Here is a 27,547-nt window from a genome sequence, read left to right on the forward strand (position 1 = left end):
CTCAGTGGAGCCAGAGGTTTTGCCAGGAGTTTCTTTGGAGTCTCAGGCAGAAACTTTACTGTTACAGGATGTGCCTTCTCAGGAGGTAGGCCAGGCTGAGGGGGCTTCTCAGGTAACTGTTCTTCCCTCTCTTCCCAAGGTAGTTAGAGCCTCTCCTTCTGTTTCCAAAACTTCTTTGAGAGGTAGGCCAAGTTTAGCTTCAGTGGGGGTTTCTCCTAGCACTTCAGGTTCTGTGCCTAAGAAACATATGCTTAAAATGGCAGAAGATTTTGCACACTTTAGATGTACACAGGCAATTGCGTTATTATTTAAGCAGGACTAAGGATTTTAGGCAGTCTCAGCAGTTGTTTGTTTCTTTTGCTTTGAGTTCGCAGGGCAAGCCTGTGTCAAAACAAACTATTTCTAGGTGGATTGGGTTTTGCATTGCATTTTGTTATTCCCATCATGGCAAGGAGATTCCAGCTGGGATTAGGCCTCATTCCACTAGGGCTACTGCCACTTCAACAGCATTTCTAAGGGGGGTGGCAACTAAGGATATTTTGGAGGCAGCTACTTGAAGTTCAGTACATACTTTCTCTAAGCATTATCACCTTCCTCTCTACTCTAAGTCTAGGGCTGGTTTTGCCACAGCTATTTTGCAAGGCATGTTGTCAGCTCCTGCTTCTTTATGATTTGCCAGCCTCCCTTACCTCTGCTTTGGGATTCTACCCAATAGTTAGGACTGCAGCAATGTGGAATGAAGAACATAGTACAGTTTTGTACCTACCATAAATGTAGATGTTCGCGGATCCACATTGCTGCAGTCCAATTTACCCTCCCTCCTTCCCCTCTGTGTTTAGGGGTGGTTGTGTAGGTGAGGTTATATGCTGATAATTTTGTATATATTGTACATATTTTTGGTGCAGGTATATTGGGCCTTGTCTTTTTAGGGTCTTCTGACATCTGGGGCAAGAAAAGACTGAGGATATGACGTCGGTCATGCGCATTAGTACCCTGACGTACTGACGTCAGTCTAATGCGCCCTGACCGACGTCAGCCATATACTTTGGTATTCGGGCCGACTGGACAGCGGACTACCCAATAGTTAGGACTGCAGCAATGTGGATCCTCGAACATCTACATTTATGGTAGGTACAAAACTGTACTTTTTGCTTGGGATAGCACGATCCATGCATTCTTGTAGGTGCCCGTAGAATGCATTAGTAAGGGATTTTGCAGCTTTGACAGCGTTATCCTTTAGCGTGGGGGCTTTGAAACTTTCCACCTCGGTCTTAAGTAACGTGAAGTTTGTTTTGAAAAGTTTTTCATGGTGGATTCCTTGACCAGGGGTGGGGGAGGAATGTGGATATCCAGAGTGATTTGTTTATGGTCAGATCTAACCAGCGAGAGGTTGATCTCTGATGTGGAACACCAGTCGGCCATGTTGGTGATGACCAGGTCCAATATGTTGTCACCTCTGGTGGGAGTGTTGACCAGTTGATCCAGGGCATTTGAATTTATAAATTCTAGGAAATGTTGGGCAAGGGAGTTAGTACTTGAGTAGTTCTCCCAGTTAATGTTTGGGTAATTGAAATCATGTAATATTAGGGTGTTTGGTAGGACCTTTATGCTTCCAGAAACGTGGTATGGGGGTCCTGGGACATGGTGGGTGATCTGTAGCAAGCTACACTTTGAATTGCAGTTTTGCCCATTGTTAGTTGCACGTGGATGATCTCTGAAGCATCATGCTGTGTCACTAACCTAGAGGTGTGGGTGTCCTTGATGAATATGGATACGGCCCTGCATTTAGTATTTTGGTCCGGGTTATGTGGCCAAAATGTATGGTAGGAGTCATAGCCTGGTAGTGCTGGGGTGCTGTCTGGAGCCTTTAAACCAGATTTCTGTTACTGCATGTATATCTATTTTCTCCATACTGAGGGGTGCCTCTAGTGCGTGCATTTTGAGGTTTAGACTTCTGGCGTTGAGTAGCATTACCCTCAGTTTTTTGTTACTTGTGCTATTTACGGCAGTGGGTTTGTCTTTTGAGCCTTGCATAAAAAAGGCACTATGGGAGTGGCAAGAGCCTTGGCCAGTATTCAAAAGCCTAAGGGTGGCAGGTGCAAGCCATCTCTAGCGAAGTAGCGGGGCTTGTCGAGCATGTCATCCCAGGTGGACAGACCCTGGATCCCCTTTGAATGACGCCAGGAATTTAGCCAATTGTTGAAATTGATCATTTTTTTCTTTATACTGTGGTATCATTCTTGGTGAGGGCAGGATGCTACTCAGGGTCAGGGTCATACCGGCCTGGGCTACGTGATCAGAGAGCTTTTCCATGTCTCTTCATGTAGTCCAGGGTGGTATGGCTCAGGTCATTCACACCAACATGGACAATGGCAGAGTCCTATTTGTAATTGTTCTGGAGTGACCAGAGTGCTTGTGTTATGTGGCGGATCCTGGCACCCGAAAGGCAGCTAACAGTAACCTTCTCCTCGTTTAGCCTAGTGTGCCTGACTTTAGAGTCGCCTATTATTAGTGTGTTGGGTATGTTATTTTGCCTTAAGGGCTGTGATTGCATGGCACACTGGTTTTGTGAAGTGTGTGTTTCATGGTGCGTGTACAGTAATCCACAGTTTTTCATGCGAGTAAGATGTTTATGGCACTATTTGAGTTTTGTGTTTTGGGGATTTTTTTGTATACCTTGTACTGTGCATTTTTTTATTCATTTTTTTTGCATGCTTTATTTGTGATGCTGTTAATATGACAGGTAAATGCTGTAAATTATATATCGTGGAAACTAAATTGTACAAATGACTTTGCTGTTGGAGTTAGGTATTCTTGCTGATTTAAAGTGATGAGATAAATGACACAGATTTGGTTTTATTTGACCTTAAGATAAGTGATTTGAGCACAAGATAATAATTTTAGAGAGGTCTTCATGGAGTTTTTTGTGTTTATTTGAAGGAGCAATTATGCAGATATCAAAGTCATCCCCATAAGATTTAGCGTTAAGGGTTGACTTCATTCATTTAGGTCAGTCACTATGGTCAAATGGAGCTTGTCTCCCTAAGAGCCTTGCAGAATACGTAGCTATATCTTTGCTAGAAATTTAGTTTCAGTCCTTCTACAGAGGTGTTTCTGTTCTGGTAATAGCTTTTAAACCAGTGATGTGCTGGAGATGTCAGATGTTTGTAATTCTGTTAGTAGAGGAGTGGCTATTACCCTCACATGTGTTTTGAATTCTCTGAAGTGTGCTGCTGTGATATTGTCATTAACTCATTTTAATCTAATGCCAACCAAAGTACAGTGATAGGATTATATCTGGATTTGAAACTGTATTTTGAGTGATTAATAATGTCACATGTGTTCTAACAGAGCAAGTAACTGATTGTAGATTAAATGTTTTAAGGATTTTAGGCCTTATAGACAGGAAGATGCGTTTAAAATCTGGGCAAGATAACTTTTTCAGGGAGGGGAATAGTTTGAGGGTTTTTCAAAATGTGCAAGACTTGAATTTTTTTTTTTTTTTTTTTTTTTTTTTTTTAGTTGAAGGCTTTATAGTCTCACCTTAGTGGTAGAAAGAGCAATTTAAGATTCTTGGAGGCTTCCCAGTGTTTCCAGATTTGGGGGAAGGGGTTCTCGGAATGTGTTGTTAAATATCAAGGATCCTTTAGCATGACACAGCCTGCTGCTACTTACCTATGAAGTAGGATGTAGCATAGCACTGGTATTCCAGGAAAAATTCTGCACAGTAAAAAATGGCAGCTGTATTACTGGCAGCAGTCACAGTGCTGAGCAGTAGTGAAGGGACCGTGCTACAAGCAGTCATGTGAGCAGTGTGAGGGGGAACAGTAAGGTGACATGTCTAAAGTTGAGTGCATTTACACCTGCAGTTAAGTGACTTATGACAGCCACTCTGCTCTGTCAGCAGGTCACAGGACCAGCATAGAAAAACATCGACACAGGTACTTGTTAGAGGTAGATGGTAGAGATGAAATACCAAGCAGAGGAACCGCTCCCAAGGGTTAACCATAAGCAATGATAAGATGGGGAGAAGAGGATTATTTTTGGGGGGATGAGTGCCCATTGCATGTGTTTCAGGAAAGTGGGTATATTGGACAGAAAACAGCACCCATCAGGCAACCCAGTACCAGGCATGTCAGGTGACACAGACTCAGGTGCCAAGTACTGCTATACAACCTGCTGCACAGCTGGACCTGTAGACAGATGAGGAAAAATAAAACAGAGAAAGACATCCTAATCCCCATACAAGGTACAGGTACAATAAGAATTACATAGTAGTCCTGGATGAAGTGTACATAATCCCACCCCCTGAAGAGTCTTGTCAGCTTTCATGAGACCAGTTTCCCTGTTGAACTTTCTGTCCTCATCTCCTTAATAGTGACATTTAGTACATTGTGAGCCTGACAGAAGAAGGCAAGGAATCAGACAATGGCCAAAAAAAAATTCAAGAGTTTTTGTCCCAGCAGATCAGGTTGGTTCCACTATAGGTCTGTGTAACAATACCTGCACTGCTTACTAGATCAAGTGATCCAGGTAGAATCACTCACCACCCTGGCAAACTAACGCTAGACATTCACTTCATATAATGGGCCATCATAATGGCTCTGTAGGTGCTCCTGATTGTCCCTGTCCAGAGGCTACATTAATACTTTTGTTTCATGGTGCAGCCAGGAAAACCATCTGAAACCAGCATCCAAAGAGGTCATGTCCATCTTACTGGTCTTCACAAGGAGCATAATTCTAGCCTTGTGCACATGGCTGCCCATTTAGACACATCATGAAGCACATCGTTGAGCGTCAGTGGTTTACTAATGAATGTATCAGTAGCGCAGGGTCACAGAGATAAGAGCTTCACAGGCTGTGCATAAGAATACATTTTGCACCTAGGACAGGCAGGGATGAGCCTGCTTGTGCTGCCGTAGTGTGTGTGATAGTGATTTAGAGATTACTTGTGCTAAACTAATCATAACTGTCATACTACAAAGCCCATTTTACTGTGATAACAGGCGTGGTTAGTATATTTCAGCAGTCTTTGTTAAAGTGACCAAGTCAGGAGTAGGACTTCAGTGGAGAAGATGTTGAATTTTGATGCAAGCAAAGTTCAGGAAAGAAAAGATGCCTGGTAATGTCCCTCAACACAGTGGGAGGGGAGAGGTACAGTTTGTGCACATAGCATTGCCAGCCTTCAGATCAGTGCTTCAGAAAGATGAGCAGTGATAACATTGCCATTGTCAGTATGGGACAGGGTGGAAATGGTCATAGCACAATTGAAGGAGAGTTGGGTACCCACCAAACGGAGGGAAGGTGGTAGTACTGAGATGTAAGAGTCCACCAAGAACACACACACACACACACACACACACACACACACACACACACACACACACACACACACACACACACACACACACACTGTGGCCACAAGTGTACATGTTTTAGTATGGACCCATGAGAGTGGCCACCAGCCAGGAGACTAAAATATTAATTGCAGGCCCTTTGCACCCATGAAATCTGCAGCCTAGACAAAGGTACAACTTACAAGGCCTTCCACTGCCAGGTGTTGCAGTGGGTGGTGCAGAACATAAGCATTGTGGGCAGCCCTTAATAGGACACTAGTATGGGTGCATTGCAGGGCCATTAGACCTAGGCACAAGATACTGAAAGGAGCAAGCCCACCATAGGAGGTAGACCTGCCAACAAAGAAGCAGCTCTTAGGGGTGGAAGAGATTCTAGAGACCCTGCCATGGACAGGTGAGAGAATCCTCTTTCCTGACCAGGGCTGCCTGGAATGTAGGAGCTAAGCTAGTGATGAGTGCAGGAATGCCTATAGGGGATGCACCATGTTAGTAAAGGTATTTTTTCTGTGTTGTGCATTACTAGCATGTAAGAAGAAATTGAGTATAACTTGGCTGCATATTTTTTCTCCATTGTACTTTGGGGCTGCAGGTCACTATGCCACAAAGTACTTATGTGTCCGTATGCAATTTACAGAACTGTCGTGTACTGCTCTGTGCACCACCTGTTGTGGTAGTGAGACATATGTTCCAGCACTGCCAGTATTGTGTTATCTTTATGCTCCTGTGGATTCCATAGGTGGAAGGTCCGCAATACGAAAGCGCATGCCTGCCACATATGCAGGTCACCTGTGGCTGTCATGCACATGGCATAGTCAGATGACACAGTGGCACTAGCAACAGTAATAGCATTGGAGGCATGTGCACATCCTTCACATGTGGTGCTAATGGAGGGACAGGTGCGATTTTGGTAACTGTGTTCTGTGTTCATGTTTACTGAGTACTCTTGTGTGTATGTTCTAGTTTCTTTCAGTTGCCGTTCAACCACTTGCTCTTTTTCTTTTCTGTAACCAGAGACCTTGTAGAGATACTAGACATAATTCAGAAAACTTGTGAACAGTTGTATAAAGCAGAGTCACAGGGAAACAAAAAAGGCACAAATGGAAATGTATACAGCGGATGTACTCTGAGGTTAAAGTAAGATGAGGCTCGACAATAGCCAAGATAGGAAAAGAGGAAGTAAAAGTTATGTATAATAAATCGACAGGGAAGTGTCCAGGAACAGATGATATTCCTGTGGAAATTTGGAAGTTAAAGGGGAAAAGAGTGATTAAGATCTGGAAGTCTTTGTTTAACAGTATTTTATGGAGGGGGTGGTATCAGTATCTTGGAAAGAAGCTGTGGTGGCTGTATTACCTAAAAATGGTAAAGACCCTTCAGATCAAACCTGTCTCTTTTGAACCACAATTATAAAGTGTCTGAATGTCTGTCTGTAATGGCTAAGAGAATGACAAAGATTATAACAAAATTGATAGATACGGATCAGTGTGGATTTGTGGATAGGAGGCACACACTTAACATAATACAGCAGTAACTATCCAGAGGGAAGCAGAGCGTAAGAAAATGCTGCTATTGTTGGTGGGTCTTGAGATAGAGAAATCATTCAATAAATCATCTGGATTTAATGGTAGCATTTGTATTCACTGATGGAATAATAAGGTTAATAAGCAGGCTATACAAAGGGCCAGAGGTGAGATTTCAGATGGAAGTGTTTCTCTCCAATAAGCTGTGTTTAAACAGAAGAGCTAGGCAGGGGTGTTCTCTTTCCCCCTTTATTTGCTTTACATTTAGCGTTATTAGCAAATCATATAGGGGTGTAAATACTATGGTAATCAAGAAGACTTAGCTTTATTTACATATGGTACTATTTAAATCTAGAAAAAGATGTTTTGGTGTTGTGGAACATTTAGAGACTGTTTTGAGTGTTTTATTTTCATTTATTTTCTATCCAAAAAAAAAAAGGCTGTAGGAGTGAACTCTATACTTGAACCTTAATTAGTACAGCAATACCTACATTTAGGGCTCCTTGATAAGATGAAGTATTTAGCTATATGGATTAAAATGTTTTCTATTTTGGCAGATGAGGCTATTGGGGAAAAGACTTATCAAAACATGGTAAAAAAAACTGAAAGCTCTCAATTTTGGGTATGGATGGTAAGATGCAGACATTGAAAATGTTTAATTAATACAGGTCAGACATGACCAGTGGACAAACTGTGCATGGTAAACTGCAAAGAGTTGAATGATTTTTTTGAGGAGGGACATAGAAAAAGAATTAAGTAGGACAAGTTGTTTTTCCCCATAGAGCAAGGTAGGTTGCAATTTACCTGATTTGAAAAGATACTTCAGGGCTGCAGAGTTAAGGGGCATATACATAACACAAGCAGAAGATTCTGAATCACAGTAGAAAATGATGAAGATGAAAATGGGGAACGTTTAAGAAATAGAGAGATTTGGGGTGCAAGTCCTTAAGGACAATAACCATACAGCATATTATATGCATAAAGTAGCAAAAAGTACTCTTAAGAACTAGGCCAGCATAGGAATGGGGAAAGGAGATTGTAGAAATAGGGATGCCTGCATTTAGGAGGATAAAAATAGAGAGTAGGGGGCTGGAATGTACTGGAGGAAATTAGCAAAGGAATCAAGGTATTGGGAGCAAATAACTAGAGAGGGAAAGGTAATAGAATAAAGTGAGGCTAAGCAGAAGTTTGGTCTGTAAGTTGACTGCTGCTTTCCCCACCAGAGATTGATAACAGAATGTAGGCAAAGAGAAGCAAACAGTGGAGTGTTATGTGAAAGTCCAGCTCTCGTAGAGTTTTTGGTTGAGTATGGAATAGAAGCTTCTGTTTAAAAAAAAAAAAAGATAATTAGTAGGATATGTAAAATGTTTCGTGATAACTTTTAACAATCAGTTGGGGAGTTTCAGGGCTGGCCTTAGCTGAAATGGCGCCCTAGGCGAAGTAGTGATGTGGTGCCCCTTAAGCCCCACACACACCATTCTCAAGTAACGCCCTTACTTGAGCCATGCCCATGTGTAGGTCACTCCCACAAAATATGTAAGATTGTAGCTATTGTATTAATTATTTTATATATTTATAATATTTGTAATATTGTGGCATTTTTTAACCTTTTTAACCAATTTTTAAACAAGTATATATGAATGATTTTGGCCTTAAGAGCTCAGCTATACATTGATTTGTCATAACAGGCATTTTTTATTTATTTATTGATGTTAACTATTTTCAGTAATTTTCCTCTGGGAAATAACAATTTAAATGCAATATATATGTATGGTCTTTAGATGGCAGTATATTCACTGACCTCCGTCATAATTAAGACCTTGCGTTTTTTTAAAATGTAATACATGAAACATATTAATTCCTGTTTGAACATATAAGCATCATATTTATTTTCTATTTTTTATGAGTATTGAATGTTTTTTCAAAGATGTCTACATATAATGAAATGGTGATGCATAAAAATTAGATTAAGGTATTTTTAAATGATATTCCTTTAAATGTTGTATTTAATTCAATTGGTGAATTTTTTAATTAATTAATTGAATGGGGTATTTAAACTAGTTAGAATTGCTTAATGAATTACATCTGATGAAGTGGTGGGATACAAACGAAAACGCATTTGGACTGAATAGCGTTTATGTTGGTGCCTTTCCGTTGCTGTGTTACTGTGGTGTGGATTTACTGTTTTTGGCTGTCGTGAATTAAAAACTCTACAATTTGAACTGGAGCTTCCGTAGCATTTCCTTTCCTTCATTTTTGGATTCACTCCCACAAAAGCCACTCCAGTCATTTCTTTCAATTTTTTAAATGCATGAAAATCAGTGAATGCTTTGTCATAGTGTAACAAAGGGGGCATGCTTTACACACCAGCCACAGTACACCAGCACATCACTGACCAACATGTACAACAGACACTGGAAACTTACTGACCTTCATCAAATATATAGCATAAATGTAGTTTACAATACATGAGTTTGACAGCAATCTGTTCTGTCAGACAGAATAAGGGACAGCAAAGAGGTTTACTAATGGTTGAGCACAACAGTTTACATATGTCAATAGCTGTTCATCACCTCTACCTAACTTATCAGCATATCTGGTTAGGTTGGAACACGACTTCATTAAATACAGTGGTATTTCAGCAGAAAGGCAGTCCATGGAAATTGCTTTCCTAAGAATAAGAGACAAAAACCCCCCATAGTTGTCAATCGTACCTGCCAATGTGGAACCAAGTGGCAAAGGTGGAACACTTCCTTGCAATGATGAAAATATATTTCTTTATACTTGGGATTCAGTTCTATTTATCATGCATCTCAGTTACAATTTGACATAAGGTTACCTTTCAACTTGTGCCACTGGAAGGGCAGTTCTTAACTACCACATTGACTCAAGTACTGTATCATGCAACACAATGAAATGTAATAGCTATAGAGCTTTAAGCCATGCAATCAGATTTACAACATTTAAACACCGACTTAGTTCTTCCCGTGCTTAAGTATACATAATGTTAATACATAATTCAATTTCAGTTCCTTTGCCCCCCAAAAGTATATGTGGACTCAAGCGCTGTATTCAACTACAATCTACAAACCAGGGAGTCAGCCTCCCTATTCTTAAAATAGAACCAAGATCACCACATGGCTATTCCTGCATAATATAACTGAGTGCCCAGTTAAGCCACATGGGAGTAGGAAATGGCAAACATACGACTACAATTCTCAAGTTATCACACAACACTAAATAAAAACTAAAAATGGAAAGCTATTTTAACAGCAGGGAATATCACACTACAGACAAATATAAAACAGCTAAAATTGCTACCAAAGTACAATATAACTGTCACACAGACTATGAGATCAATGGCACAACAAACTGATATAATAGTAATATAATGGAAGGTAACACAATGGAAAATGCTACATGTTATAGCAATGGGCTATGCTGACAAGATCAGTTCCAATCCTGGTCCTGAAAGCCTGACCCCATCTGCTGGAACAGCTGAAATGCCTTGCACTGACAGCATCAACACTGATGTTACCAGGTTTGATGACACACCATCAGTGTAGAAGGTGACAGATTAAGGGCTGTGATCCTGAAGGCAAAACCATGTCTGAAGTAGACCCACCTGTTTACAATGACACCTGCAGGCTGTTTTACAATTTCATCTGTACTGAGTTGGAGCACTGGCTGGTAAGAAGTTGTTCGAAGAAATTACTAGAAATGAAGGCAGGGAAGAAGTGCATCATCCATCAGTACACCAGATCAAGGAAGAGACAGTCCCATCCCCTGCTGCAGCTTCACATACACCCTCATCATCTTCAAACAATGGTCTGCAGAGTGTCAGGGCAACCCAACAAACTGTATTACTACCTAAAATTACATGTGCTTGGCCTTAAGAACATTTGGCAAATTAATACTATCTAGGCTGTGGTCAGTGGCTTCACAGGATTTCACACACTTCACTATCAGCCTACGCTTTTTAGTGCTATTGTACCAGCAGTGACTGTGTCTTGCTTAAGACTACAATATTGATATACACAATGATTTCCACGAGTGGGTTAATACCTTTTCAGTGCCACAATACCCTTTAAATGACAATATCCCTTCCTCCATTTATAGTAACACTCTACCACTGCTACTTGCCAGTCCAGTCTAGCATATTCAGGATACAATTACTTTACACTTAAAAATAATCAACCATACTATTAAATTAATAGGAGTCGGCAGTCTCTCATTAAAAGACTGAAGTTAACAATTATAAATCAATCCACCAGTTTTATGTAATTACCCTTTTATAATTCAAGAAACAACTAACCATAGCACAGGCTTTTCAAATTGAGTGCTAAAATACTTAAAGGAGTTGGGCAATAATACACCTTGAAAATTAAATATGCAATTAAATATATTCTTGCACAGGGAAATATAAAATATAAATAGTTTTAAACAAAAAGATGGCATTACACTGACTTTAACCTAGCCGGTCCTGCTACTAACTATAATCTGTCTGCCGATTTAGTGGTTGAAAAGACTGACAGGCAAAATGTCTAGATGTTAGTTAACTGATCTAGGCAACTACTATTGTCTGCTCTCATCTAAATTCATGAAAAGATTTGCTACCCATCCTAAAGCACAATGAACTAGTCTGCTCCATTGAACTTTTAGGGAAGAGTCATGTGACCTGAAAATCTCCAGGAGGTGTCCTAGTACACTTACTTTCTACAAAGCACCTATAGTGATACGTGTGTGTGTGTATGTGTATGTATGTGCTTGTTTTATACTGAATGATGCTCACCTTCAAATGATATCCTCTATCCATCCACAATCCCTTTTTCCCATATGGGAGGAAAGTATCACTTCAACAGTGACAATCATCTAGAAACAATGTTCACACTACTGGGCAGTGATACCACTTCCTGTAAATTTAAAATTCTGAATCCAAGCACCATCCAAAGCACCGTGGCTTAAATAACCAGAAAGTTCCAAACCAGTTAAGGTAATCTATCTTTTTTTTAGGAACTAACTTCTCAAAGTTTAGCTGCATCAATTTTTTTTCATTATCTTTCACATCTTTGCTGCATCTTTATTGAAATAGCTACAAGTTTTGTAAAGCTTTTCACATTTTTCTCTATTGTTACATTTTTACTGATAAACAACTACAGAGTTTGTACAACTTTTCACAAAGGGTACATGCTTCCCAAGTACAGTCTCAGATATATGTATGATGTAGTATCTTGTCTAGTAAGCTTCGCTTTACCACTATGACTGGAAGCTACAAAATACCTGTCAGTGAAGCCACAGAACAGCTTGTGAACTCTTTCATCCTAGGATTTTTGGTTGGTGCAGGCAAAGAGTCCTTGGAAGGTACAGGTTCATCTTCCCTACTTTTCCACATTATCCAGTCTATAAGAATCAGGAAAAAAATGGATCATGCTAGATCACCAAGGGGGATGGCCATGCAGCAACACCAGAGGAGAAGGTCTCTTTTGTGGAATTTATTCAAGGTTCAAATCTTTAAAAAGTAAATTTTTTCCCACGTCGTAAAGTTCTGGAATCAAAAGCTTCACAAATATTATATTGTTGATTTTAATGTCCTGCCCCTAAGAAATACTACACATGAAGTGTACCTGTGTTGGGAAAGACTTTTATGTACATATTTGAAGCATTTTTAAAAACTTTACCATTCATAACTACAGAGTCATTGAAGTACCAAGCATCGGTATCAGGCTTATCAAGACACTAATGACGGACACACTGTACAACCATTAGTGTCTGATTACCAGGTTTTATCCCAGAAGACTGCAGTTGCAGTGTCCCAGAGATTTCTTATATATATATATATATATATATATATATATATATATATATATATATACACACACACACACACACACACACACACACACACACACACACACACACACACACACACCAGTTTCAGATGCATAAAATAGAGCCGGAGCAGTTCCAGGTGCATAAAACAGAGCCAGAGCAGTTTCAGATGCATAAAATAGAGCCGGAGCAATTCCAGGTGCATAAAACAGAGCCGGAGCAGTTTAAGTTGCATAAAATAGAGCCGGAGCAGTTCCAGGTGCATAAAACAGAGCTGAATCAGTTTCTCTTAAATAAAGCAGAGCCGGAGCAGTTTCAGATAGAAAAAAAACAGAACCGGAGCAGTTTCAGAATTATTTAAATGCATAGAAGAAAAGATACCTCTACACATTAGCTAAGCTGTTACACAAACTGGCTAAGGGCTCTAGGTTCAATTCAGTTAACTACCTTTGTGTACGTATTCCTACTTTAAATACCAGAGCTAGATCATGGTCAAATTGGGCCCTAGGCAATGGATCAGTCACACCGAACAGACCCTCCTGTAGCAACCCCCTACCCCTAACCATTCCAGTGTTCCATTACTTGGCTGTTTCTCACCAGTTGCCATAAACACTGTTCAAACCTATCAGTGTGCATATTGCAGGTACTGAAATAAAATAGCATAAACACAGATAGCAATTTGCTAAACAAACAGTCTCACAATGAAAACAGACTTACATGAGCTGTAAACTTCTCTGCCCTTGAAACCCGCATTCATTGAAACAGCATGAAAACCCACATTCATAGAAAATGTATCTTGCCACTGGAGGATTGTTTACCTTTGGACTATTTTTAAACCACAAGCTCCTTTGCACACATTTTTTAGGGCCTTACATACATGCATTTGTTCTTTGATTCACCTTCCTGATTATATTCTTTGTATAATACAGCACCACTTGTCAGAATGTGTTTTAAATTTGTAGTTTTAAACATTCTTTTAATAAACAATGAAACAAGATATATGAACGAATAATGACAAAATGACCTATTTCATAAAATTTCAACATAAAAGTGCACTCGGACTTCTGTCATTACAATCCAATATCACTCCGTACGTGCGGTCTCTGCAAAAGTAAAATCATCAGAATAATTCCACATTAAAGAAACCTATAACTAACGAAGAGGTTGCTACTGGCAAACAACTTTACATCTCAGTGTTTCATCGACAAATTCATTGCCTGCTGCCCTTGAAGAATCAATTGCCTACATTACACTGAAGAACAAAATTGGTAAGCTGGTAATATTGCAACAGGAAATTACTGAGAAACTGACAACACTTCATAGTCACTAGGCATCTTATACAAAGGAGGGCACCCTTAAAATGCACCAAATAATCGACAACCTAGGGGCATGACATACCATGCATCCATACCTCTCAACATCCCATCCCATCACTCTCAAAGCATCCCCCCCAAGGAACCAACAAGCATGTGTATTTTAATTATACAACTTCTACCCTATCGCACATGTATAAAACAATGGTAGGTGTGTTCAGGTAAATGACACGCGTCTTTCCCTAGATCTTGGCAGACCTGTGGGGGTACTTACAAAGATATTCAAATGAACTGTTAAGTATCTTAGCTGTTTGCCGTTTAAGAATGCATACTCTTTTCTACAGAAGCCAACAAAAAATCATACTGACAGTTTCTTGAAGGTCAACCTGTGAATAAATATGCTCTTTGAACTGCACCATGCAGAAAAGAACAGTCACTATCATTCATATTTTACAAGTATTGCAGCACAACAATGTGGCTATACGGTGGTTTGGTATAAAAGAAACGGTCACTGGAACATAAAACTATGATCAGATAGTAAAGACTGAAATCATGCATCTGTTCCATAGGTGTATCACCTTCTGTGTATTTCAGCCACTTTTTCCAACCATCCAGGTATCAACATAAAACACCACTTATGCAACAGACAAGCAGCTACTCTGTCTCATAGCAACACACACATACTTTCTTTTTCATACAACTAACCACTAGTTCAAATTCCACACACTCTTACTCTTTCATACAACACACACTGTCCCTCATACAGAAATGAACGGAACCACTAGTTTAAATTGTACACGTGCACACCTACTCTCTCTCTCACATACAGTAACACACACATACACTTTATCTCATACAAACAGAATGGCTAACTTAAATTCCATATACATGCATACACACACACACACACACACACACACACACACACACACACACACACACACACACACACACACTTTCTCATGCATACAGAAGTGAACAGTTTAAATTGCACACACATACACTTACCTTCTTTCCAAACCGAACGGCCAAACAAGCACACACGAACTTAAACCCATCTTAACAAAACTACTAATTACATTTCACGCGCCTGGCGCTGCCTGTAAAATGAATTTACGTCGACGTTGGCGTGTGTACGCATGATTCTCCTTAAAGGAAAAGACGCGATGCTGTACTAGTGGGAGGGCGCTCACCAACCCCCTTTTTTTCTGTGGTTCCGGTGCCCTCAAGCAAAGAAGAAAGAAGGAATGGACTAAATGAATTAAAATAAAAAAAAAATAAATAAATAAAGTAAAAAATTGCGCCCTTTACAAGGCCGGCCTTTATGGCGCCCTAGGCGGTCGCCTAGTTCGCCTATGCCTAAGGCCAGCCGTGGGGAGTTTAGAAAATATTGGGAAAAGAGAATGGGAAGGAGGATATATCTGTTGCTCCCAAGTATGCATTAAGGTCCGGGAGATTTATGTTCTGCATGGAAGTAATTTGTATTGGTATTTTTATACTCCAAGCAGACCTCAGAGAATTTTTCTTCAAATAGATGGCAAATGCCTGAGGTGTGATGGGAGGTTAGTAACTGCGAACAGGTTTTATTTTTGAGAGTGTACCAATGTGACATATTTAAAAAATTCCTTTCAGAGTACTTTGTTAGAAATCTTGGGAGTACAGATGGTTGTAAATATGGGCATGATTCTTTTGGACTTTCTAAGTTTTATTGGCTGCCAGAAAAGCAATTCCCAGAAAATGTAATTCAAAATCTAAACCATCTGTAAGTGTTTAATATTGTACAGGAGATGAAAGAAATGGAGATGGGATTTTTTCGAAAAAGGAAGGGGCGAATTACATTAAAGTAAATGGAATTTGTGGGAGCAATACATGCAGAGGAATGTTCAGGAGGACGAATGAGGCTTAAGGGAAGGCAGAAATCGAGCAGTTTGTATAATGGTGTGAATGAAAATAATTAAATAGAAAACCTGTACACTGTATGAAAATAACAATGGGAAATGTTACTATGATTTGTTTTTTTTTTTTCTATTAATGTGTTTGTACCTCTGCCATTTCTTAAAAAGTGATGATTTAATCTGTAAATGTTTTGCCCATCTCCACAGTATAGTGGTGTTGACATTGATTCCAAAAGACTAGCTGTCAGTGTAAATGACCACTTAAACTGAGACTGTCTTTTGGAATTTGGCCCCTGATGTAAGCCTGTTAATAAGTAAGCCTTACACCAAATAAAGTCACTCATATTGGCAGCTAGTCTTTTGGGATCAGGGCTAACTTACTTTGAAAGCAGCTCTTTTGGAATCTGGCCCATTGGCTTGGGTAAAGTAGGCTCTGATTGGAATAGAAGATTGGACATTAGGGAACCTGGCTAGAGAATGGTAGGAGCGAGTGGCTGCTCTCCCTTCACAGAGAGAAACTGTTTGATAAACCTACTGCAGGAGCTCTACATGGGTGAATGCCCAGGACTGCATCAGTTGTAGCTAGTGACTCTAGGAATCTTGAGCCTACCAAAGAATGCACATGCACTTAGCTGGCTTCACAGGTTTGCAGGAGCATACACTTACACTGGATGAAGCATAGTGGACATTAGAAACATAAAAAAAAATCTCCTAAATCCTGCTGGGTTCTAACTCTTGTATCCATCCATCACCTCCTCTCCTGGTGTCCTAGGAGGCTGGGAATTGAGAGAATGAATGGACCAGTAGCGGATATGGGCTTAATTGTCATGGCGGAGAATGAAGCAAAAAAATAAATAAATAAATAATGTTTTCACTTTGTTTCAAAAGTATTTTTAATAAACATTTATTTTAAAATGATATGTGCTATTTATAAACAGATTATGTAGCTTCCTAGGACTGGTAAGGGATAGAAACATCATATGAGAGCCCTATCCAATTCACAAATATGGCAGTAATATACAGAATAGCTTCATACTTGACTCCATATCTGAAGAGTCCACTTACATAGTAGGTATGTAAATGAGAGTTAGTAGCACTGTCCATGATTCATAAATGTGTAAATCATGGCATATAATAGTAAGGGGAGGCAAATGGATATGGCAGTACAGCTACAAACTGGCAACATTTTAAACAGAAAATTCAGGTCTGGAGAGGCTTGAACACAGTGTTGAGCAATGAGTCCACTCTGGAGAAGAGGGATAATACTATGATGATCTAGACGACCCAGGTTTAATTAGCTGCTTGGGTGACTGATGGAGCAGCAGAAAGGTATGGGTGTGTCCATTCTGGTGGGAGGGTATTCATTGATGACCATCCCTAAGAGGAGGGCGGGGACCAATAGAGGTGAGTTGCTTTCAGAAGTCTGTCGAGTCCAGGTATGGGGTTGGGGAAAATGAGTAGGTCATATGTAGCCCCCACCCTGGCTAGAAGATGGACAGTGAACTCCCCAGGTCACCCTTAGGCTTCTTTGCTGGACCCGGTTTAAATTCGGGCATGGACTGGGGGGGGTGGATTGGAGTGCCAGTAGACACAGTGTAGGATGTGGGGCAGTGGGACAGCTGTCTGAATTAACAGTAAGAAGGGGGGTGGGGTGAATGTTGAGCAATGACATCTGCAAAGTACTAATACCCATTGGAATGGTACAAGTACAGATGATCTTCCTGGAGCTTATGCTACAGTGCATTTTTGGCCCAGACACTTAGTGGGACAACCCCCAACCCATTACCTAACCCCCACCCAGAGTTGCAAGAAGGCTTCCTCCAGTGGGAGCTAAAATAGTCAGATCCCATAATATAAATGGAATGCAAAATACTGTGTTTCAAATGGCAAATGAGGAGTAAATATTTATGGATCACCCTCCCTTGCATTGGCAGCAGAGGAGGGAGAGTGGATAGTGATCAGCCAATCCCATATGGACACTGGGTGCAGAACACACTGCTGCCACTGTTGGTACATCCCCATATGGACAACACACTACTGCCTCTCTTAGTACATCCGCATATGTGCAATGGGTACAAAACACACTGCTGCCACTGTTGGTACATCCCCATATGGACAACACACTACTGCCTCTCTTAGTACATCCGCATATGTGCAATGGGTACAAAACACACTGCTGCCACTGTTAGTACATCCCCATATGGACGACACACTACTGCCACTCTTAGTACATCCGCATATGTGCAGTGGGTGCAAAACACACTGCTGCCACTGTTAGTACATCTCCATGTGGACAACACACTACTGCCACTCTTAGTACATCCGCATATGTGCAATGGGTACAACACACACTGCTGCCACTGTTAGTACATCCCCATATGGACAACACACTACTGCCACTCTTAGTACATCCGCATATGTGCAATGGGTACAACACACACTGCTGCCACTGTTAGTACAGACCTCTTGCTACAGCCACTGGCAGCAGTGGTGTTTCTACAACTAAACACCTAACAACAGCTTTAGCTACTTGTCTTTTCTGCTCCTTCAGTGCATTACCTCATGTATCCACAAACATTATTACCCTGGAGGCATATATAGTATCATGCTTGCATGAATGACAGAGTCTACAGGTATTTATAGTATTTGCTTAAAATCCCTCAGGGAGGAAGACAGTAGTTTTAAGCCTGCTTGTATTTTAGCATTAATTATTATGTAGTATTTCCCATTGTTATTTTCAATTAGCTAATTGATTTTAAATTTAAAAGTGCTAATCTATGACCTGTTTTTTATTTGTGTCTCCACATTTTTTTTCTGTAATCATCTTGGGCTAGTATTGATCCCTCTTAACTGTCAGGTTATTATAGTACATTAGATTTGGAAGTGAAATTGTTGCGAACCACAAAAGTAACCTTGGGGGTCTTCAAGACCCACTTTTTTTCTGAAACTGTACAGCATTTCATGATCAAGTCTTTCATTTGTGTGATATAAACAAGTCTGCCTTTTTTGTGACAAGATACTACCCTTCAAGGCAAACTGTGCATTTCTTTTACTTTCTGCAGAAGACCCCTTTGTAATTGGTATTCTCAGTGTCCACTCCCAAGATCTCTGACAGGTGTAGCTGTTTTGCTGGTTTTGAGTTTTGGGCACGTCAGTTGAGTATCCTTATTAATACACAGTTACATGTACATTTCATTACCATGATGACGGAGTTTGCCAGATATTATTACATGTCTATGTTATCAGTGACGAAGGTGTACAGCATTTTACACTTTATTATTAGAAAGCAAGTTTTCCTCAGAGAATTTTACATTTTTTTTAGAACTCTGCATATTAGACTGAGCATAATCTGTCTTATTTCACCAGGGGGAGCTGCCATCCTAATACAGGTATGCACAGTACACAAGTGTGCACTATGAGTACCAGTGCACGATTCTTTCTTACAAGTATTGTGTCTTCATTTAAGTAGCACAGTCCATGTTTTTGTAGTACTCCATTGGCATGACCACATAACAAACCTATGCTGAACATAAGTGTTATTGAACTGCGCTTTATGAATCTGCTTGCCCTTTCCAAAAGGTGTGTATTTATTCATTTGGTAACCGGATTAAGGACGGAGTCACACAGAGACTTTCAGGCCTTGATTCAGAAACATATTTTTCTTGCATTGTAAGAGTTTGGATTCATGTGTAATTGCCATATCCATATACTCTGTTGCTTTTACTTCTGTTTTTAATTAACAGTTATTTTCTGATCCTGAAGTGTTGGTATGACTTCCAAGCTCTCCTTACAACAATGACCTTTCCACCTAGTTCCCATGTCACAGTTTCTTCATATTATTAAGGCTTTTCCCAACCAATGAGGGGAAGCATTCAGATTGCTTTATTTCCCTTTAATTTAGGTATGGGTTGGTATGGGTCACAGCTGAAGTAGGAGGGCTAGGCATTTGGTGTTCATACCTTTTTTTGTTGTCTTGTTTCCTTGTGTGCTTGGTATGTTCATTCAGTCACAGATATGCAAGATGAAAGTGCTACTTACTGTGCTATACCTGTGTCTGAACATCAAGGATCTGTTTATACACCATGTCAGCAAGGTTTCAGTGGGTAACAGTCCTGCAGTAACTAGCAGCCACCATCCTGAGAGACAAAAGTGTTTTTGTGCACTTGAAATGCATATATTTCTAGTTTTTGACTGACTACGTCTGTTTCCAAACCCAGCTATGGTGTAATAGTCCCAAACGGTAATAGCAAAAAAATAAGCTAGTTTTCTCTCCAAATCCAAATAGCATCAGCATGGCTCAGTTTTATATACAGTGCAGTTGAACAAATGGGCTCAAGGCTTTTCACAGAAGGCTTGATGGTCGGTGGACATGGAGGCAGAAAGAAAACAGAAAAATATAGTTTTCATAATTTACATCTAAGTTTTGAATTTCTCTACACAGCATGTTATCTTCATAATTTCCCAATGGTTAACAGTAGTAGATAGTGCAAACCTAACTGCTAAATTACACTACCTAAGGTAAAATAAAAGGTAAATGTGGATATGAAGTGACACTTTTAATTTTGGGTTTCAGCAAAGATATTTTCCCTTGTGTTAAGTTTTCTTAAAGGGTACTGATAGGTTATTTTCCTTTGTCAGATTTTTCTTTTTATAGTTATTCTTTGCAGAATACTGCAAAATAAAAACAAATGCTTTGTATCTTTGTCTAGCTAGCTGTTTTTTTATCTTAAATACAGAAATGGCAGTAATGATAGTTCCTTTCTCAGTCTGACTCTCTGATAGTAGCCAGGTTGTGTAGTATATTTCCCTTGCTTGTTGGCAGCACACGTTTTGGCTGATGTATATGTCTGTACAAGGTTACTTCTTACAATGTACTTGAGGAGCATTTTTCATTTGGATCAGCATTATGCCTACTATATGTTTTAGTAAGCAAGTATGTACTTTCTTAGTTCATTTCTGATGTACTGACCCATGAAAGAGCACTGCTGTTAAAAATTGATGGAGTTTTCTGTGTCTGTTTTACTACATCAGCTCTGGTAACCCAATATGAATGGGAGACTGTGAATGTATTATCAGACAGGTATATCTTATTGAAACATAAAGCCGATGGAAGGCAAAGGTTTATTCTTTCTGCAGTGGCTGTTCTTTATAAAGAAGTCTAGCTTATCTTCTGTAGACTCTCCTATTATGTACTTTGAGATGAGATGTTCTGATTGTTGGTATGGCTGGGAATGGCTGTCAAGATACAGGACAGGTACAGTCTCATTTGCAGGTGAGGTATTTTTTTTTCCTCTGTGCATCTTAGCACAAGCGTTCACTGGAAGCTAAATAAGAAGCAGGTGACTTGAAAAGCCAAGAAATAAAGTACATCAATGCCTTACATTTCGTTGGTAAATTGCTGCAACTGAATGTTTTTTCAGAGATCCTTTTTATGTGAGAACTAATCTGACAGGCGTTATTTTTTATGTGGTCAAATTCATCACAGTGATAATTTCTGTCCTGCTGAGCCTTTAAAGGTGTATTGGTGGTTGGAAGTGTTTTTAGAACCTGTTCTGTTTTATAAATACAGCTTTAAAACTGTTAATATTGTATTCCGGTAGTGTCCATTCTGCTTCTTGCATTGGGCCTGCTTTATTATTTGTGCATATAGCTGCTGTGTTCATCGTGTCTGTTGGTACATCTTTATTTTGTTAACCTTTGACCTGGTGTTGTCATTCAGCTCTTGTTCCAAGCATTTAGCAGTTTCTGATTTCTCGCCTTGTTCTTTTCAGGTGTTGCTTGTGTTTCTGCACATCACTGGCCCACACATCAGTAATAATCTTTCTGAACATTTTTCGTTTTTGTTTTATTACCTAAAGAAGTGGTTGTTAGGGTGTGTGGAAAAGGGGAGCTCAAAATGTTGAATTAGCTAGTTTTTTCTGCTGCCCTTGGAATAGCTTTCCTTCATCCTGAACATCTGCAATGTAAGCAGCACCAAAGAAAACCTCACTGACCACTTTGTAGCCATTGCCGTGAGATCTTGCAATATAACAAATTCCTCACCACAAAGTTCAGAGTTGATGTTATAATTGTAACATTTACAACTGATCCAGTGAAGGTTCTGGCTGAAATGCAAGTGTCTGTCAAGCTGCAGCCTGAAAGCTTTATATGTTTGTTTATAGTCTGCAGAAAAATTGCATTGGAAACGTAGAGACCTTTGAGTTGGTGTTTAGCATTCTAATCAAATGGTCTTTTTTCTTCAACTTTTACATTAGTACAGTGTCTCCAGATCTGTGGACTACACAGCTTTGGCTCTTTCCATTAACTTCATCACAGAGTGGAATAAACAGAAATCCTTACTTGGATGTGTCAGTCAGTCAGTCCAGCAAGCCTCAGAAGTTGTACACATTTCCTGATCCCCATTTAATGTTAACTTAACATTTGTAATTTAAATAATGTTAATTTAACATTTATTAACCAGGAAAGTCCGACTTGGAATGTAGCCAGTTTTCAGCGGAAGCCCTAAGAGAAACACTTGAGATGCATAGGGTCATAGGTGGGTACTAGGCTATAGGCCCTAGGGCCTATACAAGCCTAGACATAACGATTCCCTGGCTATTGCTTCCCACAAATATTTACTTTCCTGGACCCCTGTCTAGTAGGGCTACTGATGTGATCCCCGGGGTGAATTTCCTGTCTCCCATCCAATTGTCAAGGTTCCTCTTGAAGAGGGCCATTGAGGCGCTCTGCCTGACATGTATGGGCAGTTTATTCCAGAGTATGGGGAGTCTCTGGGTCAGGAACCTATCCCTCCAGCATGTTCTATTCATCGTGATGACAGAGTTAAGATCCCTGGAGCGTGTGGCTCAGAGGGATTGGGATTTCTTTAAGTGTAGCATGTCCAACGACTCTGGGTTTGACATGGCCTTGTATATTAGGCAGAGATAGTCTCTGAGTAGGCGATCTGCGACAGAGTATAGCTGGAGTTTCTTTAGACAGACAGCATAAGGCATCTGCTTTAGGCCTGTGATTCTTTTTGTGAGGGATTTCTGCGGCCTTTCTAGTTGTTACAGATGTCTTATGAGGTACATACTAAACTGGGCATGTATTCTATAATGGGTCTAATGAGGGATGAGTACAGATGGACAGTGACCTCCTTTTGTCTTGATTAAAAGCCCTTGGTGATGAGATGTGCCACGTAGAAGGATTTTCTAACTGTTGTGGCTGTGTGGTTATCAAAGGTGAGACCACTGTCCACTTGTGTCCCTTGGACTCTTATCACACTTTCAGTGTTTAGTGTACTGCCACCTATGTGGTAGTTCACAGGTATGTGTTTTTTCCCAAAGGGGACAAATATACATTTTTTGGCATTTAGCTTGAGCCCATGGCTCTGGCACCAGGCATCTGTTTCAGTAAGGCCCTTTTGTAGTATGTCTTTGAACGTGGGAGGAAACTGGAGCACCCAGAGGAAGCCCACATGAACTCAGGGAGGACATGCAGACTCCACACAGAAGGCACTGCAGCTGAGAATCAAACCAGAGAATCTCTTGCTGTGAGGCAACAACGCTACCACTGAACCATCCGTTATATGCATTTGCTTGATGGCTGAAGGAAACAAATTGCCTATGTAGTTCACACTCTAAATACATTTATTATTCTCTCAGGTGGTATAGCCCAGAATGTTAAGGCTGTGTGCTGGTAAGGAGCTTCATTCTGTAGTCATGCATTTGATTCCCTTAGCATTCATTTACTTACTGAATAATTCGGAACAAGTCATTTAACCAACACAGTTGTCCCAGGTTGCCCCTGTAAAGAGGTAGTTGAGCCTAACCAAAAATGTCATCTCGTCTTTCCTTCCCTTCCCTCATTTTTCTGTATCAGGCCCATGCCCATCTTTATGAATGTCTGGACTCCTCCTCTGTGGCAGTTCTGGTAGTCTGTTCTGTGGCTCCACAATACTCCCTGTTAAGAAGTACTTCAAATCTGGGGAGTTCCCCATAGTCTGCTGCATTTATTGCCTCCTCCCTTCTGTCCTTCCTGTTAAAGGTGTTTCTTCACAGACCCCCCCCCCCCCCCGGCATGAACTGATACATCTTCACATTGCCACCTCTTCTTCTGATCTGTGTTGAAAATAGCGGTAACTTTTCTAGTCGTTGGTCTTGCTCCATTGCACACATCCTTGTGATGATTTCTGATGGGTTTTTATTACCCAGCAGCCTGATCTCCTTCTCCCTCACATGGTTTCCTGAGCAGCACACAGTAGTCAAAGCATATCCAGGGCCAGTGGAGTTTGAATTTTTATCTTTTTGTTTCTGAACTCTCTCCATTAGGGATGCAGTCTATTTGCTGCTACCATTGTTCTTGCGCTGTGCTCCTTATAGGACTACTACAGATGTAGTCGACATCCATCTATCCTTTTACTATTTTGTTGCCATCACTTTCACTTCCACTACAGGTAATTCACACTGTGGTTCTTTTGGCTCAAGAGAAATATATTATATTGCCTATAGTGAACCTCAAATCACCTTTTTGCCTGCTTGCTCAGCCTTTACAGATCCGTCTTTAATACCATTCCCATTCTTACTGTTTTTACTCGTCTTTGTGCTGTCAGTGAAGTTGGTTTTCCAGTCCCTCTTCCCTCAGGTAAACTTAAGTACAGTGTGAGGATTACTGAAGCCAGGGCTTTGACCTCTGCATTACTCCAGTATTCTCCTCATCCTGTTCTTGCCACAACTCCTTTCATCTCGCCTTTCAGCCATGAAGCAGTCCAGCTCCTCAGTCTTGGTCCTACAATTTTCCTAGCATCTGTCTTTATGGAACTTGAGTCAAAGGATTTGCTGAAGTCCAGGCTCAACAGGTGATTAATTGTACCAGTAATTGCCTGTCAGGTTCGTCTGTATTCAGGATGATTAATTGCTCCTTATGGTCAAGAATCTTATTGGTTTTGCCAGGAGGCTTGTTGCATTTAATAAAAGGAGTGAGACTTTACCTCAGGATTCCCTGCATTACTTTCACTTTCACTGCTGTTTGACTAACATGCCTGTATTTTCTCTAAATGTTCTTAATCCTTTCCAAGTTGATATAGGGGTATTGTTTTTAACATCTTGAAGTTCTGAGACACTGCTGTACTGGGCAGTGACAGTCCTCTGAGTAAGATCCCCACAAGAGATCTAGCAGTTCTCTGGGCAGATACTTGAGGACCCCAGGAGGCAGATTGTAGTATTTGTGCATTATCATTCCACTGCAATGGGACCTGGGTGGCACAATAGTTATTGTTCCTGGTTCACATAATTTGTTTCTGTGGTCTAGTTCCCAAATGGAATGCCTTCTGTGCAGAGTCGACACAGTGGGGGCTGTGGTTTCCTTCTTCATTCAAACGGCATGACGATAGGTTGAACTGACATTCTGCCAAATTTGGCTGCATGTCTGTCTGTGTGTATTCAATGTGCTGTATGAACAAGTATGTGTGCATTGTTCAGTGGTATTGTATCCCATCCAGGACTGGTTCCCTGTCATGGGTGTATTGCCTGGTGGTATAGACTCTAGTGCCACGTAACTTAGAGTAGGATAAAGTGGATACCAGATAATGAATGAATGAATGTAATGTAATACACTGAAACTGGGGCCCTTAACATAGGTTCATATGTTAGTACTAGGCTAACTGCCCTTGTGGGCCACTTTAAGCTTAGCCATTTAACCCATGTGAGAATCAAACCCTGCACCTTGTGTCTTTAGGGCATATATCTTAACCATTATGCCAACCTTCCTGTGGTGAGGTAGAAAATTAGATGGAACGTAGGTGGGACTAAATCATCTGAACAAGCTAAAACATGGAATCTTAAAACTTTTACCAAATTATCTTGATTGGTCAATCATCTTTCTTCTATAGCAGAGCATAAGAAGTGCATAAAATGTTCTGGTTGTGAGTTTTTATAAGGTTGTTTTTGTTTGTTTAACCAGTTGAGCCCACTTGAATAATGCTTCATTTCAGGAGTAGGCTAGAAGTATTAGTATGCAAATGAAACCTGAGATAACCAAACCCATGATTACAGGATGAAGATTAGCAGCTCATAATCTGTCTCCTGTATACTATGTCTATTATTCTTGTTGCACTAACCTCATACAGGCATGTTATCCGATAATCTGTCTAGGAAATTAGAACTAATAAACGTAATTAGAAAAAAAAAGTGACACATTTTTTGGCATTTATATTCGTAGAATGAATATTATTTACATTTGCCTCGCTGTGTTCAACATCTGTAAAATGTTTGCTAAATCACTTCTCTGTTCTTCATGTTGCTTTACATTTTTACTGTGCAGGTTTTTGTGGAGCTGAATGAGTTAATTATGGATAAACATCAGGAGATGAAATGGAAAGAGAGAGCCCGCTGGATCAAGTTTGAGGAAGATGTGGAGGAAGAGACTGACCGCTGGGGTAAACCACATGTGGCATCTCTCAGTTTCAGGAGCCTATTAGAACTCAGAAAGACCATTTCCCACGGTAAAATCATTACAATATGCCATTATCTGTTTTTATTACTACTGCATGCATTACCTTTGCCTTTATCTGGTTAGCTGAGGTAAGTGATTAGAGAACAGGGGAAAGAGTTTAATTAGTGGTTCACTATCAAAAGTGCGAACGGCACTCCGTCGACTGTCCTTCGAACATGGAAGGTCGTAATCGGTAATGTCGAAGGCAAAATAATCAATCTAGGAATGGTTTAACATGGGTCGAGGTAGGTGTTCCTGTATTATTCCAAACTACAAACATCTCCCCTACCTCGACCCATGTTAAAACCATTCCTAGATTGATTATTTTGTCTTCGACATTACCGATTACGACCTTCCATGTTCGAGTATATGACAGTCGACGGAGTGCCGTTCGCACTTTTGATAGTAAACCTTAATTAGTATATTGCTAGGAATCAACTTTTAATTTAAGTCATAGACAGCTGACCACTAGTAGAATACATGGGCACACTTTTGCTAAACATTTTTTTCCTTTCTGGCCTGGTAGGTGTAATGCATATGCATTGGACACTCCTGTGGATGTTGATCTGGCTAAGAAATGTATTCTTACCACAACACTATAGTGACATCATGGCTTCATGTGAACCAAAAACATGACCGTGTTTAGCAGCCCACTGACACAGAGGTTAGATTTCTGTCTGGAAAAAAAAAGATGAATTAGGTTCATAAATGGAACAGGTACATCAGAGTATGTGCTGAGCTGGGAGGGTTCAAGGTTTGTAATTGCAAGCCAGGCCAGCTCCATGTCATAGAGGGATAAAGCCTTGACTATATTGGAGGTAACCAGAGTTTGATTAGTGGAGAGAGAATGGAAAGAAGTGTCTGTTGTGAGTTCACCTATCTCGGGGTGGGAGGGAGGTGGCCCTGCTTACAGGGTTGATTGACACCTAGTAGGAGCAATAAGTGTTACAAAGTGGAGGCCAAGTCACCTGCGCCAGCGCAGCCAGTAAGCTGACAGGAATCTGGTGTATGGAGGTGTGCTCCCTCTTGGGACTGAGCAAAACTGCCAGGGAGGAAGGGGGTGCTCTCAATGGGGAAAGGATATGCCACCCCCCATGACCAGCAAGCTGGCCAACTCTCTCACCTGTCTGTTTGTTGGGAATGGGAACACTGATTAAGCATTC

The 27,547-nt window shown here is 40.4% G+C and overlaps 1 protein-coding gene across 4 annotated transcripts in view; it reads left to right on the forward strand.

The window, feature by feature from the left end:
- The window catches only part of SLC4A2 (solute carrier family 4 member 2), a 2,370,566-nt gene that overhangs the window by 1,759,322 nt on the left and 583,697 nt on the right, over positions 1 to 27,547 (forward strand). For all 4 annotated transcript variants that reach the window (XM_044067584.1, XM_044067586.1, XM_044067587.1 and 1 more), the window contains one exon: positions 26,214 to 26,394. In XM_044067584.1, the coding sequence (XP_043923519.1) occupies positions 26,214 to 26,394 (181 nt within the window). The remainder of the gene's footprint in view (positions 1 to 26,213; positions 26,395 to 27,547) is intronic.

The sequence above is a fragment of the Protopterus annectens genome, chromosome 3.part1, assembly GCF_019279795.1.
Source record: "Protopterus annectens isolate FY-2018-M chromosome 3.part1, PAN1.0, whole genome shotgun sequence".
Taxonomy (NCBI): Eukaryota; Metazoa; Chordata; order Ceratodontiformes; family Protopteridae; genus Protopterus; species Protopterus annectens.